Source organism: Pelophylax lessonae, assembly GCF_965119305.1.
Source record: "Pelophylax lessonae genome assembly, chromosome: 1".
Lineage (NCBI taxonomy): Eukaryota > Metazoa > Chordata > Amphibia > Anura > Ranidae > Pelophylax > Pelophylax lessonae.
In genome coordinates, this window is record NC_138768.1 from 429,024,608 (window position 1) to 429,041,160 (window position 16,553).

A 16,553-nucleotide genomic window follows, 5' to 3' on the forward strand; every position below is an offset into this window, starting at 1 on the left:
TTGCCGCCTATGGACCTCAATTTGGTGCTTTCGGACCTCCAGAAGCCTCCCCCTCCCGGTCGCCGGGGTAATGACCGAGCGGCTCCCGAGCTGCATCAGTAGTTACTGCCGGAAAGCCGACCGCCGGCTCTAAACAGTACCGGGGTGATGCCTCTAGCTAGAGGCATCGCCGCAGTATAACACGGCAAATTCAGCCGACGTACCCCTACGTCACTTTGCGGTAAGTGGTTAAGGGCAAATGATTGATTTAGCTTTTACTTCCTGCCCTTTACTGAAGTATGCATACAAGAGAGAATGTGCTTTGTTGAGAAAACCCCTCCTCTCCTGAAGACTCCTGGGATGTAGGACATCATTTGCCTAGGCATAGAAACCAGGAAGTAACTAAAGAAATGTAAAGTTTTAAACAAGTAAATATAAATATATACTTTCCTATCTATATTTACTAATGCTAGCAGCATGAGGATTACAAAACTGTTGATTAATTGGGAGAGTGAAGTTCCACTTGAACATTGTTTGGAGTTTTCATACACTTTGAGAGTAATCCTTTTTTTAAAATGTTGAAAGTTCTAATCTATCCTTTTTTATTTACTAGATTCATAAATTGGTTTTCGCACCATCTAAGTAACTTTCAGTTCCGATGGAATTGGGAAGATTGGTAAGTGCATTGATGAACAATAATTAGTTGTGAGCGAAGTGACCCCTGGGTAGTACTTTTAAAGCCCAACTCTGGGGAAGTAAAAAAAAAAAAAAAAAAAAACACTCCCTTGCAGTGGGGCTACACACCCCCATGCTCTGCTATGGGCCCTGTATCGGTCTTGATATGAGGTCCGAGTACTAGTCTCACAGCACAGAGAAGTCCACTGGCGTGATGGTTTGGATAAGTAAAACTGCTTTCAGAGTCCCCTAGACTTAAATAAACATTTAACTCTTGCAATGTGTATGCAGCTCAAGGGAGCAATTTTTACTTGGAGTTGAACTTTAGTTTAAAGTGGTTGACAGGTTTATTTTAAAGTGAATCTGTCATGAGTGAACTAGGGTTATAGTGTTTCAGAACATAAATTATGTAAGAATTGTTTTAGCCCTTTAAATTTTATGCTGCTATTGCAGAGTAATTCTAGTTAAAATAATATATTTTTTTACTTGCTAAGAAATCCTTTTCTTGGAGTCCATTGAGGAACACAGGAAGTCTTCTACTGTTGTACTGCCACCTACAGGAAGATTGGACACTGGCAAAAATATATTTAAGCCTACCCAGGATAACCTTTCCTCTACCCTTCAGGCCTTGGTTTGTAGCAAGCAGTACCAAGAGTATTATCATAAATGTAGAACAGCGGTGGGAACTGTGCTGCCAAATACACTCCAAAAAAAGGATTTTACAGTTGGTACCCAGGAAGTCATCATCTAGTGTTGGTATGTCCAAAGGTAGTCCAACTGTGAGGAGTGGGCAAATGGCAAAAACTGTTAATATGCCCAGCAAAAAACAGAATGAAGGACTGCCCAAAAACTGTTTACAACAGCCCGAGAGCGGTTTAAAGGGCCCAACGCCTGAATTGTTCATCAGATGTGGCCAAACCCTCTGCCCAAATGGGGGACCTGCCAGCATAACTGAAAGTGAATCCTGATGGTAAAGTTACAAGGGAAACACCCAAAGGTGGAAACTAACCATGCACTGATTAAAGGGATTGCAACCCTGATGGAGCAGATACAGCTAAACACATTCTCAGCAGTAGGCAAGAGGCACCTCTGAGTTGAGCCCTAAGAGGGACCTTGAGGAAAAGCAATACTTGGCCTCCAGAATCGTAGATTAAGAAAGCACTTGACACCCCAGCTTCAGCAAAGCAGCAACATTAATGATGCAAGGGGTAGGACTCTTATCACAACAGCAAAGGATATTAGTGAATCCAAAACATGGAAAAGTACAAATAACCTTTCCCCACAAGTCTGTTGCCCCTTTTACTGGGTTTTCAAAACTCTCCTGTATTTGGTGTAGCTTGTATGGGAGTGGGAGGAGGTTCCTTAGGACCTATTTGAGCTGTGCTAAATAGGTGTGTGCTGAGCAGAGAGTGCAACGTTTATCCAGGGAATATCAAATTGCCTCTCAGGGGATCAGGTAGGATTTTTTCCCCTGCTGTAGCAAATTGGATCACGCTTTGCTGTGTGCTGTTTTTTTTTTTTTTTTTTTTTTTTGAACTAGATGGACTTAGGTTGGAAAAACTAATGCAACTATGATGCCCCCTCCATTGTCCATTTAGCAGAATCCATGTGTGGGTGGTGTTAACAGGATTGCTTGTTTACATGATTTTCTAATTAAAGTAGAAATCCAGCCTAAACAAAAACTAATGCAAACAACTCCTCTGATTGGTACGCTGCAATAGTGTACATTTTTGGTTGAATTACCGGTTTAAGATTGCAGGAGTAGATCATATTACCCAACAAAATATTGCTTTTTAAGTCTGTTTTCAGGACATGTGCAAATAATTGTTTTCTTTCCTCTGTTTTAGGTCTGACTGTCTTTCTCAAGATCTAGATAGACCTAAACCACAGTTTGTTCGTGAAGTTTTAGAGAAGTGCATGAGGTAGGAACATGCTTCTATGTTGCAGCTTCACAAATTCTCTTTTGTTCATTGAAGAACATAGCTGGATCTTTAGATCATTACCAGTTGGTTATTATGCCACCTGAAAGAATAGAATGCTAGGTACAACAAAAAAGTTCACAACCTAGTGGCGGCCCTTGCTGGTGGCCAGCCATCCTACCCCCAACTGCAACATGCAGCTTAGTTTTTTGCGTCACCTATGGGAGTTAGGACCTGGAAGTTTTTCTGCTTTCATATTTCCAGGTTTTTGTGTTATTTTTTTTTTTTTTGTCTTCAGTCAACTGCAGTGATTGGTGACAGGGCAGGTATATAGAGCCTGGTAGTCTTTCTTTCGAGCACATGCAATTCCCAGCCTGGGTAAGATCAGCTGCATTTCGACAGATCAGTCATGTCTCGTTTCATTGTGAGCCACAACTAGGTTGGCGACGCCTGGATTGGAGAATTTCGCAACCCTCTGATGATACCTTGCCTTTGTGGGGCGGAAGCATTGGATCATCTGTGCGTTTTTCCCTAGCGCTATGTTTTTGGCCTTCAACAGGGTGTGGACTCACTGGCCGGGTTCCCACCAATGCCTTTTAGCTGTACTTTCCTCCAGGGGATTACACTAGTTGTTCCATCAGCAAGACTTCTGCCAAAGCCTTGGGATCTGAATCTTAATAAAAATACCAAAAAGGGTTACGCTAATTAATATAACAAAAATATTGATTATAAAACGTGATTAAATGTAATGTCCATATGATTGTATATAAATATTGGTGAATGAAAACTAATATGCAATTGTGTGATTCTTCAGTGAGAAAGAAACTAACACCACCACTTGTGAATCTGTCACCAAAAATAGATGGCTCCTTACCGGAAAAATATGACCATAAACACCAACAGGGCCTCTGGATTGGGAGACAAGCTTGAGATCCCAGCCAATAATGAAACTGTACTTCCAACTCCAATGGACTGCTCAGGCCAAAAAGGGGAAAGTACAACATATCCGTTGTAGCAGCTCGCCATGGCTCACCACCGTAGACCATGAAGATACCAGAAAAAGATACGGCTGCACTCCGCAGCTAAGATAAGATTTTCAAGTTCCTTTATTCATTGTTCAGACAGATGGTGGACAGGTTAACGTTTCACATGACACACTGTGCTTGTACTGTGTAGCTGTGGAGTGCAGCCGTATCTTTCTCTGGTATCTTCATGTATGTATTCTTCTGACACGGCTTGTTAAAAAACTGAGATCCTATAGCAGGAAGTGGGAGTATACCCCCTGGGACTGCCCTATAGGCATAGTCAAACCTTTTTCCACCTAGTGTCCTCCTGTAGGGGGCAGCATAACCCATCAGTCAAAGAAGATATGAAGCTGTGTCCGTCAATGAACATCAGAGAAAAGGATTTTACGGGAAGACAAAAATCAATTTTCTCTAGTGTTCATTGACAGAAGCAGCTTCATATCTTCTTGACCATTGAGTTATGCTGCCCCCTACAGGAGTAGGACACTAGGCAGGAAAAAGCTTTCACCACCCCTATGGGGCTCTCCCTGCAGGCATAACCCCACTCTCCCTGCTACAGCCCTGAGTTTGTTTCTGCCTAGTTAAGGAGTAGCACCTAGTTCCCTGCTGGGACTTCGGTCTTAGCTGTTAATTTTTGGGAACCTTTTTTTGTAATTTTGTTCTTTTAATAGATATCCTGGAGAACTACAAGCAACAGCCGCGTGGGTTTCGGCCTGGATATTCTAGATCTTAAGGTCTCCCAGCCTGGCCAGCGAGCGTGAGCAGGTTATAGTCCAGCACTAGGTCTCGCCAGGACAGAGCCCTGTTGGACAGGGATGAGGCCGCGAGTGGACCGTCTTGCTGGGACGCGAATGTCTCGGGGTGGACGTGGGCCTTCTCCATGGAATAGTCAGATCCTGGGGTATCCCTTGGTTCCCCTGGCCTCTCAGGTATACCAGGGTAGTCCATGGTGCTGGACAGCAAAGGCAGACACTAGATATTCTAGGCATGACCCAGGTGTTTTTCATTTCCTGGGTCAGATCGTTCTTTCTGCTGCACAGATCAGATCGTTCCTGCAAGCCGCCTGATCGGATTGGTTACGTTTTTTTTGCGTCTCTTGTAGGTTTCCTCACACACACTGCTGACAGACTGTTAGGCTGGGACTTGCTATGCCGCTAGTGCAGCAGTGCGATCCCGTGTTTGCGACTATTTTTAATGTGACAGTGCATCTTTTTTATTTCAGTGTAAATGGAGTCCAAGGACAAAATTTCACCTACAGACCCCCCTCAGTGCTGCTGCGGAACCCTCTGGTTCACAGCCCCTGTCGGCTTTTTACAGCAGTTTTGGAAAGCCTGGTATCAAAAGTGGATTTAGTGTAAAAAAGTAACGCTAGCCGTAAGCGCCCTTCGCCTCTCTCTGCTGTATCTTCAGATTCTGAGGCAGATATGGCTGCCGCAGATGCACCCAGCCCTGGTGGCTCTCATCGCATTCAGCCTGCTGCACGGGAATGCGCATTGGTGGAAGCACTTATAGTTTCAGTCCGAGAAACTTTAAAAATGGCGGATGAGTCTACAGTGTCAGGAACGCAGGTGTCTTTTGGCACCAGCAAATCCCAGAAAATCAGGCAAAGTATTTTCCTGACAAACTTTTTGACAATGTTGTCAATGAACAGTGGGGGCGCATCAAGCACATGTTAGTGGTGGCCAGACGTTTTAAACGCCGTTATCCCTTTGCAGGTAAGGTTTGCACTCGATGGACCTTGCCACCAAAGGTGCATCATCCAGTTTCCAGACTGAATAAGTTTACTGTGGTCCTGGTGGAAGAATCCCCGGCCTTACGGACCCCATTTCTAGACTGAGTCTCTGTCGTGCCATTTACAAGTGTTAGCGGGCTCAATATTGAAACCAATTTTTTACTAACTTGGTGTGACAGACTATCACTGAATAGGTGAAATTACTTGAAGGTGTCTTGGAAATGGAACAGCTCTCCCCGGGGCAAATTGAGCTCATGGATCAAATGGCTCAAGCCCTGCTATATTTGCGATGCGTCGCTGGATGCGGCTCCCCTGGTGGCCAGAGTGTCTGCTGTGGGGATTGCTATTAGACGCATAGTGTGGTTAAAGAGCTTCTCTGGACCAGGCTTGCAAAAAGGCTTTGTGACCTTCCCTTTACGGGGGAGAGGTTGTTTGGATCCTCCCTGGATGAGTTGATCAAAGGCCTTACTTGCGGGTGGGTAGAGTACTCTTCTGCCTCAATCCTCTAAGGGCAAGGCACCATGTCCTAGACGGGGCCTTCTTTTACTGTTCATTGCGGCTTTTTCGTACCACCGGGTCACAAGGAAAAGGAAAGCCATTCAGACATGGTCAGGTAAACCAAAGCCAAACAAATCTGGATTTGCTGACAAATCCTCATCTGCATGAAGGGGCACCCTCACCCGTTTCTGGGGTGGGGAGAGATGTCTTCGCTTCTTTCCGGAACCATGGACTTCCTTGTTTCAGGACAAATGGGTTCACGAACTGATCTGATCAGGGTACAAGACCGTCAGACAGGTTCTTCCCTTCCAATCTGCACCCATCTCCAGACCGTTTTTAAGGCAGGGGTCTTCAAACTATGGCACTCCAGTTGTTCAGGAACTACAATTCCCATCATGCCTAGTCATGTCTGTGCATGTCAATTTTTCAATGCCTCATGGGATGTGTAATTCTGCAACAGCTGGAGGGCCGTAGTTTGAGGATCCCTGGTTTAAGGGATCTGAGAGGCGGTACAAGATCTGTTGTCGCAAAGGGTGTTTGTGCCGGTTCCCTCTCGAACGTTTTCAAGGGTTTTTATTCAAATCGGTTTACTGTGCCCAGGAAGGAAGGCAAAGTGCGTCCAATCCTGGACGTCCAAGGCTTTGAACCGCTTTGTGTGGGTACAGAGGTTTAGAATAGGTCCATTCGCACCGTAGTGGCGTCCCTACACCAGGGAGACTTTTTGGCCTCCATAGATCCTTTTCTACGCTGGACACCAGCGTTTTCTCCACTTCTCTATAGGAGAGGAGCATTATCAATTTGCGGCGTTACCCTTTTGGTCTCGTCTCCGCCCCCAGGGTCTTTACCAAGGTGCTTGCTCTGGTTTTGGCATTACTGCGCCAATGGGAGATTTTGGTACTGGGGGTACCTGGACTATCTCTCCTATTGAGGGCGGACTCTCACTCAGCCCTGTTGGGCGACTTGACAATCACTGTCTGAACACTGCAAGAGTTCGGTTGGAACATCAATTTTAAAAAAATCTGCCCTGATACTTTCAATGAAACTGGATTATCTGGGCCAGACTCTGGACTCCTGCTTTGGCGAGGGTCTTTCTTCCCCCAGGCGATCCGGTTGTTGGCAAACAATCTGTCCTCTCTGCGGACTTGTATGCGGGCCTTGGGTCTAAAGGGCCATACACACTATAAGATTTTCTGAAGACTTTTTCCTTCAGATTTAACTTTTCTATGTAGTGCAAGGGCCTGCCAGATTGCGTACAAATTGAAAGTGTTTAGACTTACCAAAACCATATAATATGAGGTCAAACCTAAAGGAAAAAGTCTTGAGAAAATCTTAGTGTGTATGGCCCATTATGGTATCAACCTTCGAGGTGGTCCTGTTTGCTCAGTTCCACACGAGACCCTTACAAAAGGATATTCTCGTAAAATGGAACAAGGATCCAAAATCCTTGTATATTTTGATTCGGTTGAGTCGCAGCATAAAGTCTGCTCCTCTGTGGTAGCTTCACTCGTCAGCACTTCGCCAAGGCAAGTCTTTCCTTCCATTGTATTGGACAGTGGTAACCACGGACGCCAGCTTGTCAGGCTGGGGAAGCTTTGCGCCCAGGGATCCTGGACAGTGGAAGAGTCCAAGCTGCCGATTAATATCTTGGAGCTCATAGTGCTAAAAGTCATTGGATGGCTCGTCTGCAAGGTTGCCCGGTCAGGATTCAATCGTACAATGCCACGGCTGTGGCGTACATCAATCATCAAGGAGGCACCAAGAGTGTCTTGGCGTCCCCGGTAGGTGACAGAGACCCTGAATTGGGCGGAAAAGTTTGTCCCAGCTATCTCTGCTGTGCACATCCCAGGTGTGGAGAGCTGGCAGGGGGATTACCTGAGTCGTCAGATGTTGGATCAGGGGGAGTGGTCCCTACACCCGGAGGTGTTACATCTCCTGTGTGTCCATTAGGGGACACCCAATGTCGACCGGTTTGCTTCTCGACTCAAGAAGGTTCAAAGGTTTGTGGCCAGGTCGAGGGATCCTCTGGCGGACGCCACATTAGTTTACCTAGCGGCTACTGAATCTTTCCGGAACTTGGACTCTTTGTCCTTACCGAAGGACCTCGTAATGGAATGGCTGCGTCTTCTGCGACCATATCCAGATGGATCAGGCAGATGGTGGTTCAGGCTTATTCACTAAAGGGTCAGGTTCCTCCTTTCCCGGTGAAAGCGCATTCTACTAGGGCGCTGAGTGCCTCTTGGGCTTTTTGCCATCAGGCGTTAGTGATGCATGAAGGCGGCAACTTGGTCTTCAGTGCACACATTCACAAAATTCTACAAGGTAGATGTGTTGGCATCTTAAGATGCCTCTTATTACCGAAAGGTTTTGGATAGGGATGCACCGAAATGAAAATTCTGGGCCGAAACCGAAAATGCAGGATGCCCTTGGCCGAAAACCGAAAATGACTTTTTCCCACAAATGAGATAGAGAGAGAGAATAGTTGATAATTTATATGTGGCACATTGATATCCAGAAAAAACAAGTCACCAGTGACTTGAGAGAACATGCTGGGACTTGTAGTCCTGCAGCTATGAGAAACTGATGTTGAATGCTATACTGTTTCTATAATCACATCATCCCTGATATTAAAGTCATTTAACTAGGAAATTATAAAATGAAGCTAATTACACCAATGAGCATACTTGTCACTGATATGATAACCCAGCAGAGAAATGAGTCTCCTATAGGCAGACAGACAGACATCCTTTATCAGTATGGAAGGGAGAGAGAGAGACCGAGACCCCTGCATTAAGCTATTTCTGGGAAGTCAGGAAGGAGAGGTGTCGTTTTTTTTTTTTTTTTGTACAGATCTCTTCTTATTGAACTGTATGGGACATGCAAATGAAATGCATAATTATGATGCAGGTGTTTACATAAAAGCAAGGGAATTGTTTCAGTGATAAACATGTGTGCGGGGCTTACTGTGAGCTCATCAGTGCAGCAATGGCTTAGGCTGTGTGGAAGTGCACAGAGTATCTTTCCCATGGTCTCCCGGATAGTGGTGTTCATTAGCATCAAAGGTTCTGCAAATGGCACTTTGAAAGGCACCACTAACATTATTTGGTAAACAGGATTTTGAAGTGACTAGTGATCTGTTAGACAGAAATGAATATGTCTTATTATTAGAATGTGTCACCTGACATCAAATATACAGCACCCATTCCTGGTTTTTGTCTGACTATTCTGCTAAAAAAAAAACAGTTTTGATCATTTTCTTTTGTGTGCGCTGCTTGAGCAAACCCAATATTTTTCTTGTGCTGGGTATATGCGAATGAGGCAGTGCATGCACTGGCAACTCTCCTGATCTAACAGCAGGTGGCATGGCTTTTTTTTTGTCCTAAGAAAGGAATTAGAGACTTGGGATGCAGCTGTCCCATATCTAGCTCTGCTCCTAAACCCCATCAGAGTGGGGGAACTGTCTCCCAGAACACAATGTGGGTGCAGCCTCTTCCCTCACATTCCCAGGAGCACCCTCAGCCCACTAACTTTCACTGCTAAACCTTAGGACCACAGCAATAGTTCTGTTAAAATACTTTACAGCACCCATAGCCAATGCTTATTGCTGAGAGAGAGATAACATTCCTCCTCCCTCGGCAGCACACAGCACCAGAGCACATGAGAGAGAGAGAGATATCATATTACCCTCCTCGAACACTGAGCACACAGCACCAGAGCACATGAGAGAGAGAGATAGAGATAGCATTCCTCCTCCCTCGGCAGCACACAGCACTTGAGAGAGAGAGATAACATTCCTCCTCCCTCAGCAGCACACAGCACCAGAGCACATGAGAGAAAGATAGATATTACCCTGCTCGGCAGCACTGCGCACATGAAGGAGGAGGTGGGTGGATCCATTCTGCAATAGGCACGGGGGAGGACGAGGATCCTCCTCTGCTGTGCAATGTGCATGCTGGGTTTTCTCCTCGGAAGTCACTGGACGGAGGAACAGAGCAGTCAGTGGAGATACTCGTCTGACAGGGAAGTGAATGGCTCACTTCTTACTACTATTTGCAGCCATACATTTTCGGCATCTTTAACCCCTTTTCGGCCGAAATGGTATGGTCCCGACATTTCGGTGCACCACTAGTTTTGGATGCTTCTGTTTAAAAGAGAATTTTCTCTTTGAGGGTGTATGTGTTTTTTTTACAGGTGATCAGTGTTGGCTGATTGGCTACATTTTAGCCTTGAGAAATTGCGTTGTTCTTTGCATTGTTTTTCAAACCTCTCATCTAATAACTGCTTTGGGACAGACGCAGCACCCGCCCCTCTAATTATGAGTGGAATGGGGTTGTGGTCTTCTAAACACTGCAACGAAACTGAGGGCTGTAGCAGAGTGTGTGGGGTTATGCCTGCAGGGACAGCCCCATAGGCGTGGTGAAAACTTTTTCCTGCCTAGTTTCCTACTCCTGTAGGGGGCAGCATAACCCAATGGTCAAGAAGATATGAAGCTGCGTCTGCCAATGAACTTCAGAGAAAATGATTATACGGTAAGTAAAAAATCCAGTTTTTTGTTTTTTTTAACCACTTCCCGCCCGCCCTATTACAGATTGACGGCGGGAATGTGGTTGAGTTATCCTGACCGGACGTCATATGACGGCGGCAGGATAACTCCGCTCTGGGCGCCCCCCGGGGGCGCGCAGAGCGGCGATCGGTGATGCGAGGTGTCAGTCTGACACCCTGCATCTCCGATCTCGGTAAAGAGCCTCTGACGGAGGCTCTTTACCATGTGATCAGCCGTGTCCAATCACGGCTGGTCACATAGTAAATAGGAACAGCCGTTGATCGGCTTTCCTTAGTTCGTGCCTGACAGGCACGAGTAAAGGAGCGCCGATCGGCGGCTCCCCTGACAGGGGGGGGGGGTCGGCACTGGTAATCAGATCATTGATTACCAGTGCAGACCCTCGGGGGGGGATGCCACTAGATCCACCAGGGATGCCCACTATGACCCCAGGGATGCCCACTATGACCCCAGGGATGCCCACTATGGCCACCAGGGATGGCAATCAGGGCTCAGGGAGCCCCCCATTGCCCTCCCCATCAGTGATGCCCACCAGTGTCCTCCCTATCAGTGCTGCCCACAAGTGCCCATCACTGCCATCCTTTAGTGTCGCCCACCAGTGCCCATTATTGCCCACCAGTGCCGCCTATCAGTGCCCATTAGTGCCCATCAGTGCCGCCTGTCAGTGCCGATCAGTGCCGCCCATCAGTGCCCATCAGTGCCCACCAGTGCCGCCTATCAGTGCCCATTAGTGCCCGTCAGTGCCACCTATCAATGCCCGTCAGTGCCACCTATCAGTGTCCATCAATGCCGCCTATCAGTGCCCAGCAGTGCCGCCTATCAGTGCCCACCAATGCTGCATATCTGTGCTACCTATCAGTGCCGCCTATCAGTGCCGCCTATCAGTGCCGCCTATCAGTGCCACCCCATCAGTGCCACCCCATCAGTGCCACCCCATCAGTGCCACCCCATCAGTGCCACCCCATCAGTGCCTCCTCATCAGTGCCTGTCAGTGCAGTCTCATCAGTGCTCATCAGTGCAGGAAAAAAATTATTTATTTACAAAATTGTATAACATAAACAAAATTTTTTTTTTTTTTTTAAACTTTTCGGTCTTTTTTTATTTGTTTAGCAAAAAGTAAAAATCGCAGAGGTGATCAAATACCACCAAAAGAAAGCTCTATTTGTGGGGGGAAAATGACATAAATTTGGTGAAGGTACAGTGTTGCATGACCGCGCAATTGTCATTCAAAATGCAACAGCGCTAAAAGGGGAAAATTGGCCTGGGCGGGAAGGGAGGGAAGTGCCCTGTATTAAAGTGGTTAATGACCTTGTTCAGCTTTGTATGTCCTTTGCAAGAGGACCAAGTTTAAGAAATAGAAAAATAAATAGTCATTGGTTCAGTCCAACTTTAACTAATATGGTCAGACAATCCAAACTATATGTTTCAAGTTTTGGTGGCAATGAGTGGATTGAATTATTCCTGTGTCAGTCTACCTGGATTATTTGATCTGTGCCAAACTGGCCATTATTGGATTGATTTACTACAACTGGAGAATGCAAAATCTGGTGCAGCTTTGCATAGCAACCAATCAGCTTCCATGTTTTTGCCAAAGATTATTGGTACAAGCTGAAGTTAGAAGCTGATTGGCTACCATGCACAGCTGTGTCAGATTTTGCACTTGTAAAAATCCCATGTTAGTCAATGAGAGCTGTCTTAGCACTATTGAAGTCACTCACTTTAGAAAAGGTTCCTGTACTACTTCAAGGCTACTTCTATCCGACTTGTGCCCATAGACTTTAATGAAAGTTGTCTCCAAGTCAGGTTCTCCATCTATATTGATGTGATTTGGATCCCACATAACAGACATTCCCAGCCGTGTAGCCCCTCTCTCACGTCTAAGTCGCATCAAAGTAGTAATCCATTTGCCTGGCAAAGTCGCACTGTAAGTTGTGTGACTTTCAGGTCGCAGTAGTGTGAACCGCGCCTTATTAAATCAACCCCTTTTGAGTGGAGTCCTCTTCTTTTTCTGTTCTCTTATGACCTCGGTACCTGAGCACTGTAAAAACAAATGTGTGACAAGAACTGTGTTTTTCCAGTGTATTGAATCTATGGTTAAGTTTAAAAAAATAGACTTAAAATAGTTTAATAGAAAATAAATGAAGTTATTTTCTTAAAATAAACTGTCTCTTTGTTTGCCTAGGCTTTCCTACTATCAGCGGATATTGGATATCGTACCATCGGCCTTTTCTGCCCTGTACCCAGCAGAGCCCAAGTGCGTTAACAAATATGAGGATGAGAGTAGCAGTAAGTGGGTTTTATTCTAAGCATTCCTTTGTGGTGATAATGGCCTGTGGTTTTGTGTCTTTTAATTTTCATTCAAGTCACTCTGCCAGGATCTCTTGCTACTAGGTATAAATATGCAGAATACTAGTGCTCACCCACATTCCGATGTAGCGGTGGTCTGTCAGGAGCAGTGCCCACCCTGTTCCTTGTATGGTAAGTAGCTGTTACCCCTCTTCCCCTGAAGGATTTTGGGGTGGACGTTGGCCCCTCCCTGGGACAGTGGGACTCCGGGTTCCCCTCCCAGCCCTCTAAGATTTTGGTGGTCACTGTGGGTCTTTGGGGAGCGGTTTATTTTTTTGATGGCAGCCATGCCGCCATTATTGTGTAGGGCACTTGCCCCTTTTTAGCCACTGCGGGCCCATCAGGGTACCCTGCCTGCGCATCCGCATCGCAGCAGGCGCCGCCCTAGAGTGGAAGCCACTTCCCCCTGCCTTTGCGAATCTGGCCAATCAGTTGGTCCAGGGGCTACAGTTTATCTGTGATGAGGCTCCTTTGATTCCTTGGCTGGCTGTATCAGCAGTGGTCCTTCGACGTATTATCTGGCTGAAATGCTGGTCTGCGGACCAGACTTCTAAGAAGGTCTTATCTGATCTCCCCCTTGTAGGGTATCTGTCTGGAGCTTCCTTGGATGACAACATTTAAGGATCTCACCGGGGGGAGAGGAGAGTATCTTTTTCTGCAGGCTACAAAGGACAAGAGCCCCGTTGTAGACAGCCATTCTCGGCTCGTAAGAGGCCTTTTTGTCCCTCATGGTCTCAAGACAAGGGATCAAAGCCCTTCAGGGCCACCAACGGAGGTTCCAAGAGGACCTGGTCTGGCAAGCCACGAGCGGGCTCTTCCAGACCTGCGGACAAGACTTTCTCTGCATGGCGGTGCGCCCTCTCCCGTATCTGTGGGGGGGCGTCTTAGTGGGGTTCACAAAGTCATTCATCGGTCCGGCTAAAAGATCGAGTTTTGGTCTTATACTCCGAAAAGGTTCTTCCCTTCCAACCTGCACTTGTCCCAAGATCGCTTATGGGGTCTCTTTGGGGCAGTGCAAGACTTGTTATTTCAATGGGTGATTGTTCTGTTTCCGACTTCGTAATTATTTTCAGGGGTTTCATTCAAACTTCTTTACAGTTCCCAGGAAGGAGGGCAAGATACGTCCAATTCTGGACCTCAAGGCGCTAAATGGCTTTGTGCGTGTACAGAAGTTCCGAATGGAGTCCATTTGCACGGTAGTGGCGTCCCTTCATCAGGGAAATTTCCTCCGCTTTGCCGTGGGCGAGGAGCATTATCGGTTTTTGGTACCCTTTGGTCTCGCCTCCACCCCTCGGGCCTTCTCAAAAGGGTTGGCCCTGGTGCCAGCATTGTTGCGACAGCGGGGGATTGCAGTATGGGGGTACCTGGATTATCTTCTGCGAGTGGAGCCTCCGACTGCTCTGATGGAAACTACTCTGCGAACACTGAAGGAGTTTGGTTGGTTTCTGAACCTTCAGAAGTCTGCTCTAGTTCTGTCAACAAAATTGGACTATCGGGGTCCGACTCTGGACTTTGCCTCCAGTCAGAGTGTTTCTTCCTCTGGAAAAACTCCAGACATTGCAGGAGGCAATTCAGCTTCTGTTGTCCAGCAGACAGTCATCCCTCTGGGTTTGCATGCGGGTGCTGGGCCTGATGGTGTCTACCTTCAAGGTGGCTCAGTTTGCACAGTTCCACACGAGATTTCTGCAAAAAGATTCTGGTGAAATTGGACAAAAATCCACGGTTTCTAGAGGTGACTTAGTACTCCAGAACTTCGACAGGGAAAATCCTTTCTCCCCCTTTCCTGGACGGTTGTCACCACGGATGCCAGCCTGTGCAGGTGGGGAGGTGTCCTCAGCACAGATTATGCTCAGGGGGTCTGGACTCTGGAAGAGTCCAGACTGCTGATTTTATGTACTGGAAGTCCGAGCGATCAGACTGTCTGGATTATTGGACAATTCGTCTTCAGGGGTGTCCGGTACGAATTCAATCAGACAATGCCACAGCCGTGGTGGGAGTTAAGCACGAAGGGGGCACAAGTGTCCTGGCTGCTCGGGGAAGTAGCCGGCATTTTATGGTGGGCAGACCAATTAGTTCCAGCCCTCCCTGCTGTACACATTCCAAGGACGCCCTCCCTGCTGTACACATTCCAAGGAAGGTACAGAGATTTGTGGCACGGTCTCTGGATCCTCTGGCCGATGCCACAGACGCATTATTGGCTCCTTGGAGTCAGTCTGATTTACGTCTCTTACCCCCCCCCCCCCCCCAAACTTCTGCCAGGACTCCAAGGGCAGGATCGAGGCAGAAGAAATTTCGGTCTTGGTTCGCCGATCTGGTACGGCTGGTCGCCGATGCTCCTTGAGAGACTTCCTATCGGGGAAGATCTGCTGTCCCAAGGGCCAATCTTCCATCCTGCTTTACTGTTGAAAGCCAGGTGCTGAAGGATGGAGATTTGTCTGAGTTGGTGATTCCTGCGCAGTTAAAGGCTAGAAAATCTTCCAAGATCTATCATCGAACTTGGAAGACGTACATTGCGTGGGGTGAGTCTCTTGGGGTTCGCCCTTGCTCCTTTTTGGTGGCTCGAATCTTGGCTTTCCTCCCAACTGGGGGTTGAGCAGCGCCTGGCCTTGAGTACCATCAAGGGCCAGGTTTCGGCCTTGGCGGTTTTTCTTTCAACATCCATTGACCATACATTCCTTGGTGCGTACCTTTTTATCCAGGGAGTTTGACACTTGGCTCCTCCAGTGCGGTCTCAATTGCCGCCGTGGGACCTCAAATTGGTTGTCAGTTATCCAGAAAACTCCCTTTGAAAGTATTCTGGAAGTTCCCCTGCTTAACGTTGTCCCAGAAGGTGGCCTTTTTTGGTGGCTATTACTGCTGCTCGCAGGGTTTTCGGAGCAGGCGGCGTTGTCTTGTCCACCTTACCTGGTGGTTCTTCATCCCTGTCCTTCATTACTTCCAAAGGTCGTCTCTGATTTCCATTTGAATGAAGACATTGTGTTGCCTTTCCTATGTCCCAGGTCTAAACATCCAAAGGAAATTGCCTTGCATTCCCTGGATGTTGTTCGGGGTGTACCTGCCAGCTACAGAGTCTTTTAGGAAGCCATACTCCCTATTTGTACTCACGGATGGACCTCGGAAAGGGTTGGCCACTTCTGCTGGGACCATTTCCAGATTGATCAGACACTGATTCAGGCCTATTCAATTAGGGGTCAGGTTCCTCCTTTCCCTGTCAAGGCGCACTCTACTCGGGCGCTTAGTGCCTCCTGGGCCTCCCGTCATCAGGCATCAATGATGCAGGTTTGCAAGGTGGCCACCTAGTCGTCTGTGCACACTTTCACAAAGTTTTATAAGATGGATGTGTTGGCATCTGCAGATGCTTCTTTTAGCCGCAAGGTTTTGCAGGCTACTGTTTAGAGGACCTGGTCCTCTTTGAGGGTGTTTTTTTTTTTTTGGCTCCAGCTGTTTATGGTTGAGCTCCATATTACCTGGTTGGCTACGGTTTAGCCTTGAATTTTTTCTTGCTCTTCCCACCCCTCATGTTTGACACTGCTTTGGGACGTCCCAATGGTCAAGAAGATAAGGAGCTGTGTGTCAATGAACGATAGAGAAAATGGGATTTTTGGCTTACCGTTAAATCCATTTCTCTGATCATTTACGGACACAGCACCCATCTCTCTGTGGCTTTGGCATTCTTCTGACACTGCTTGTAAGAAAACTGAGTGCCTATAACTGAGAGTGGGAGTATACTCCCTGGGACTGCCCCATAGGCATAGTCAAGCTTTCCTGCCTAGTGTCCTACTCCTGTAGGGGGCAGTATAACCCAATGGTCCAGAAGATAA

At 47.0% G+C, this 16,553-nt stretch overlaps 1 protein-coding gene across 1 annotated transcript in view; it reads left to right on the forward strand.

Annotated features, from left to right (window-relative positions):
* The window catches only part of NCBP1 (nuclear cap binding protein subunit 1), an 82,565-nt gene that overhangs the window by 45,049 nt on the left and 20,963 nt on the right, over positions 1–16,553 (forward strand). The window contains exons 13-15 of the mRNA XM_082243316.1: positions 593–655; positions 2,502–2,576; positions 12,569–12,672. Coding sequence (XP_082099442.1) covers positions 593–655; positions 2,502–2,576; positions 12,569–12,672 — 242 coding nt within the window. The remainder of the gene's footprint in view (positions 1–592; positions 656–2,501; positions 2,577–12,568; positions 12,673–16,553) is intronic.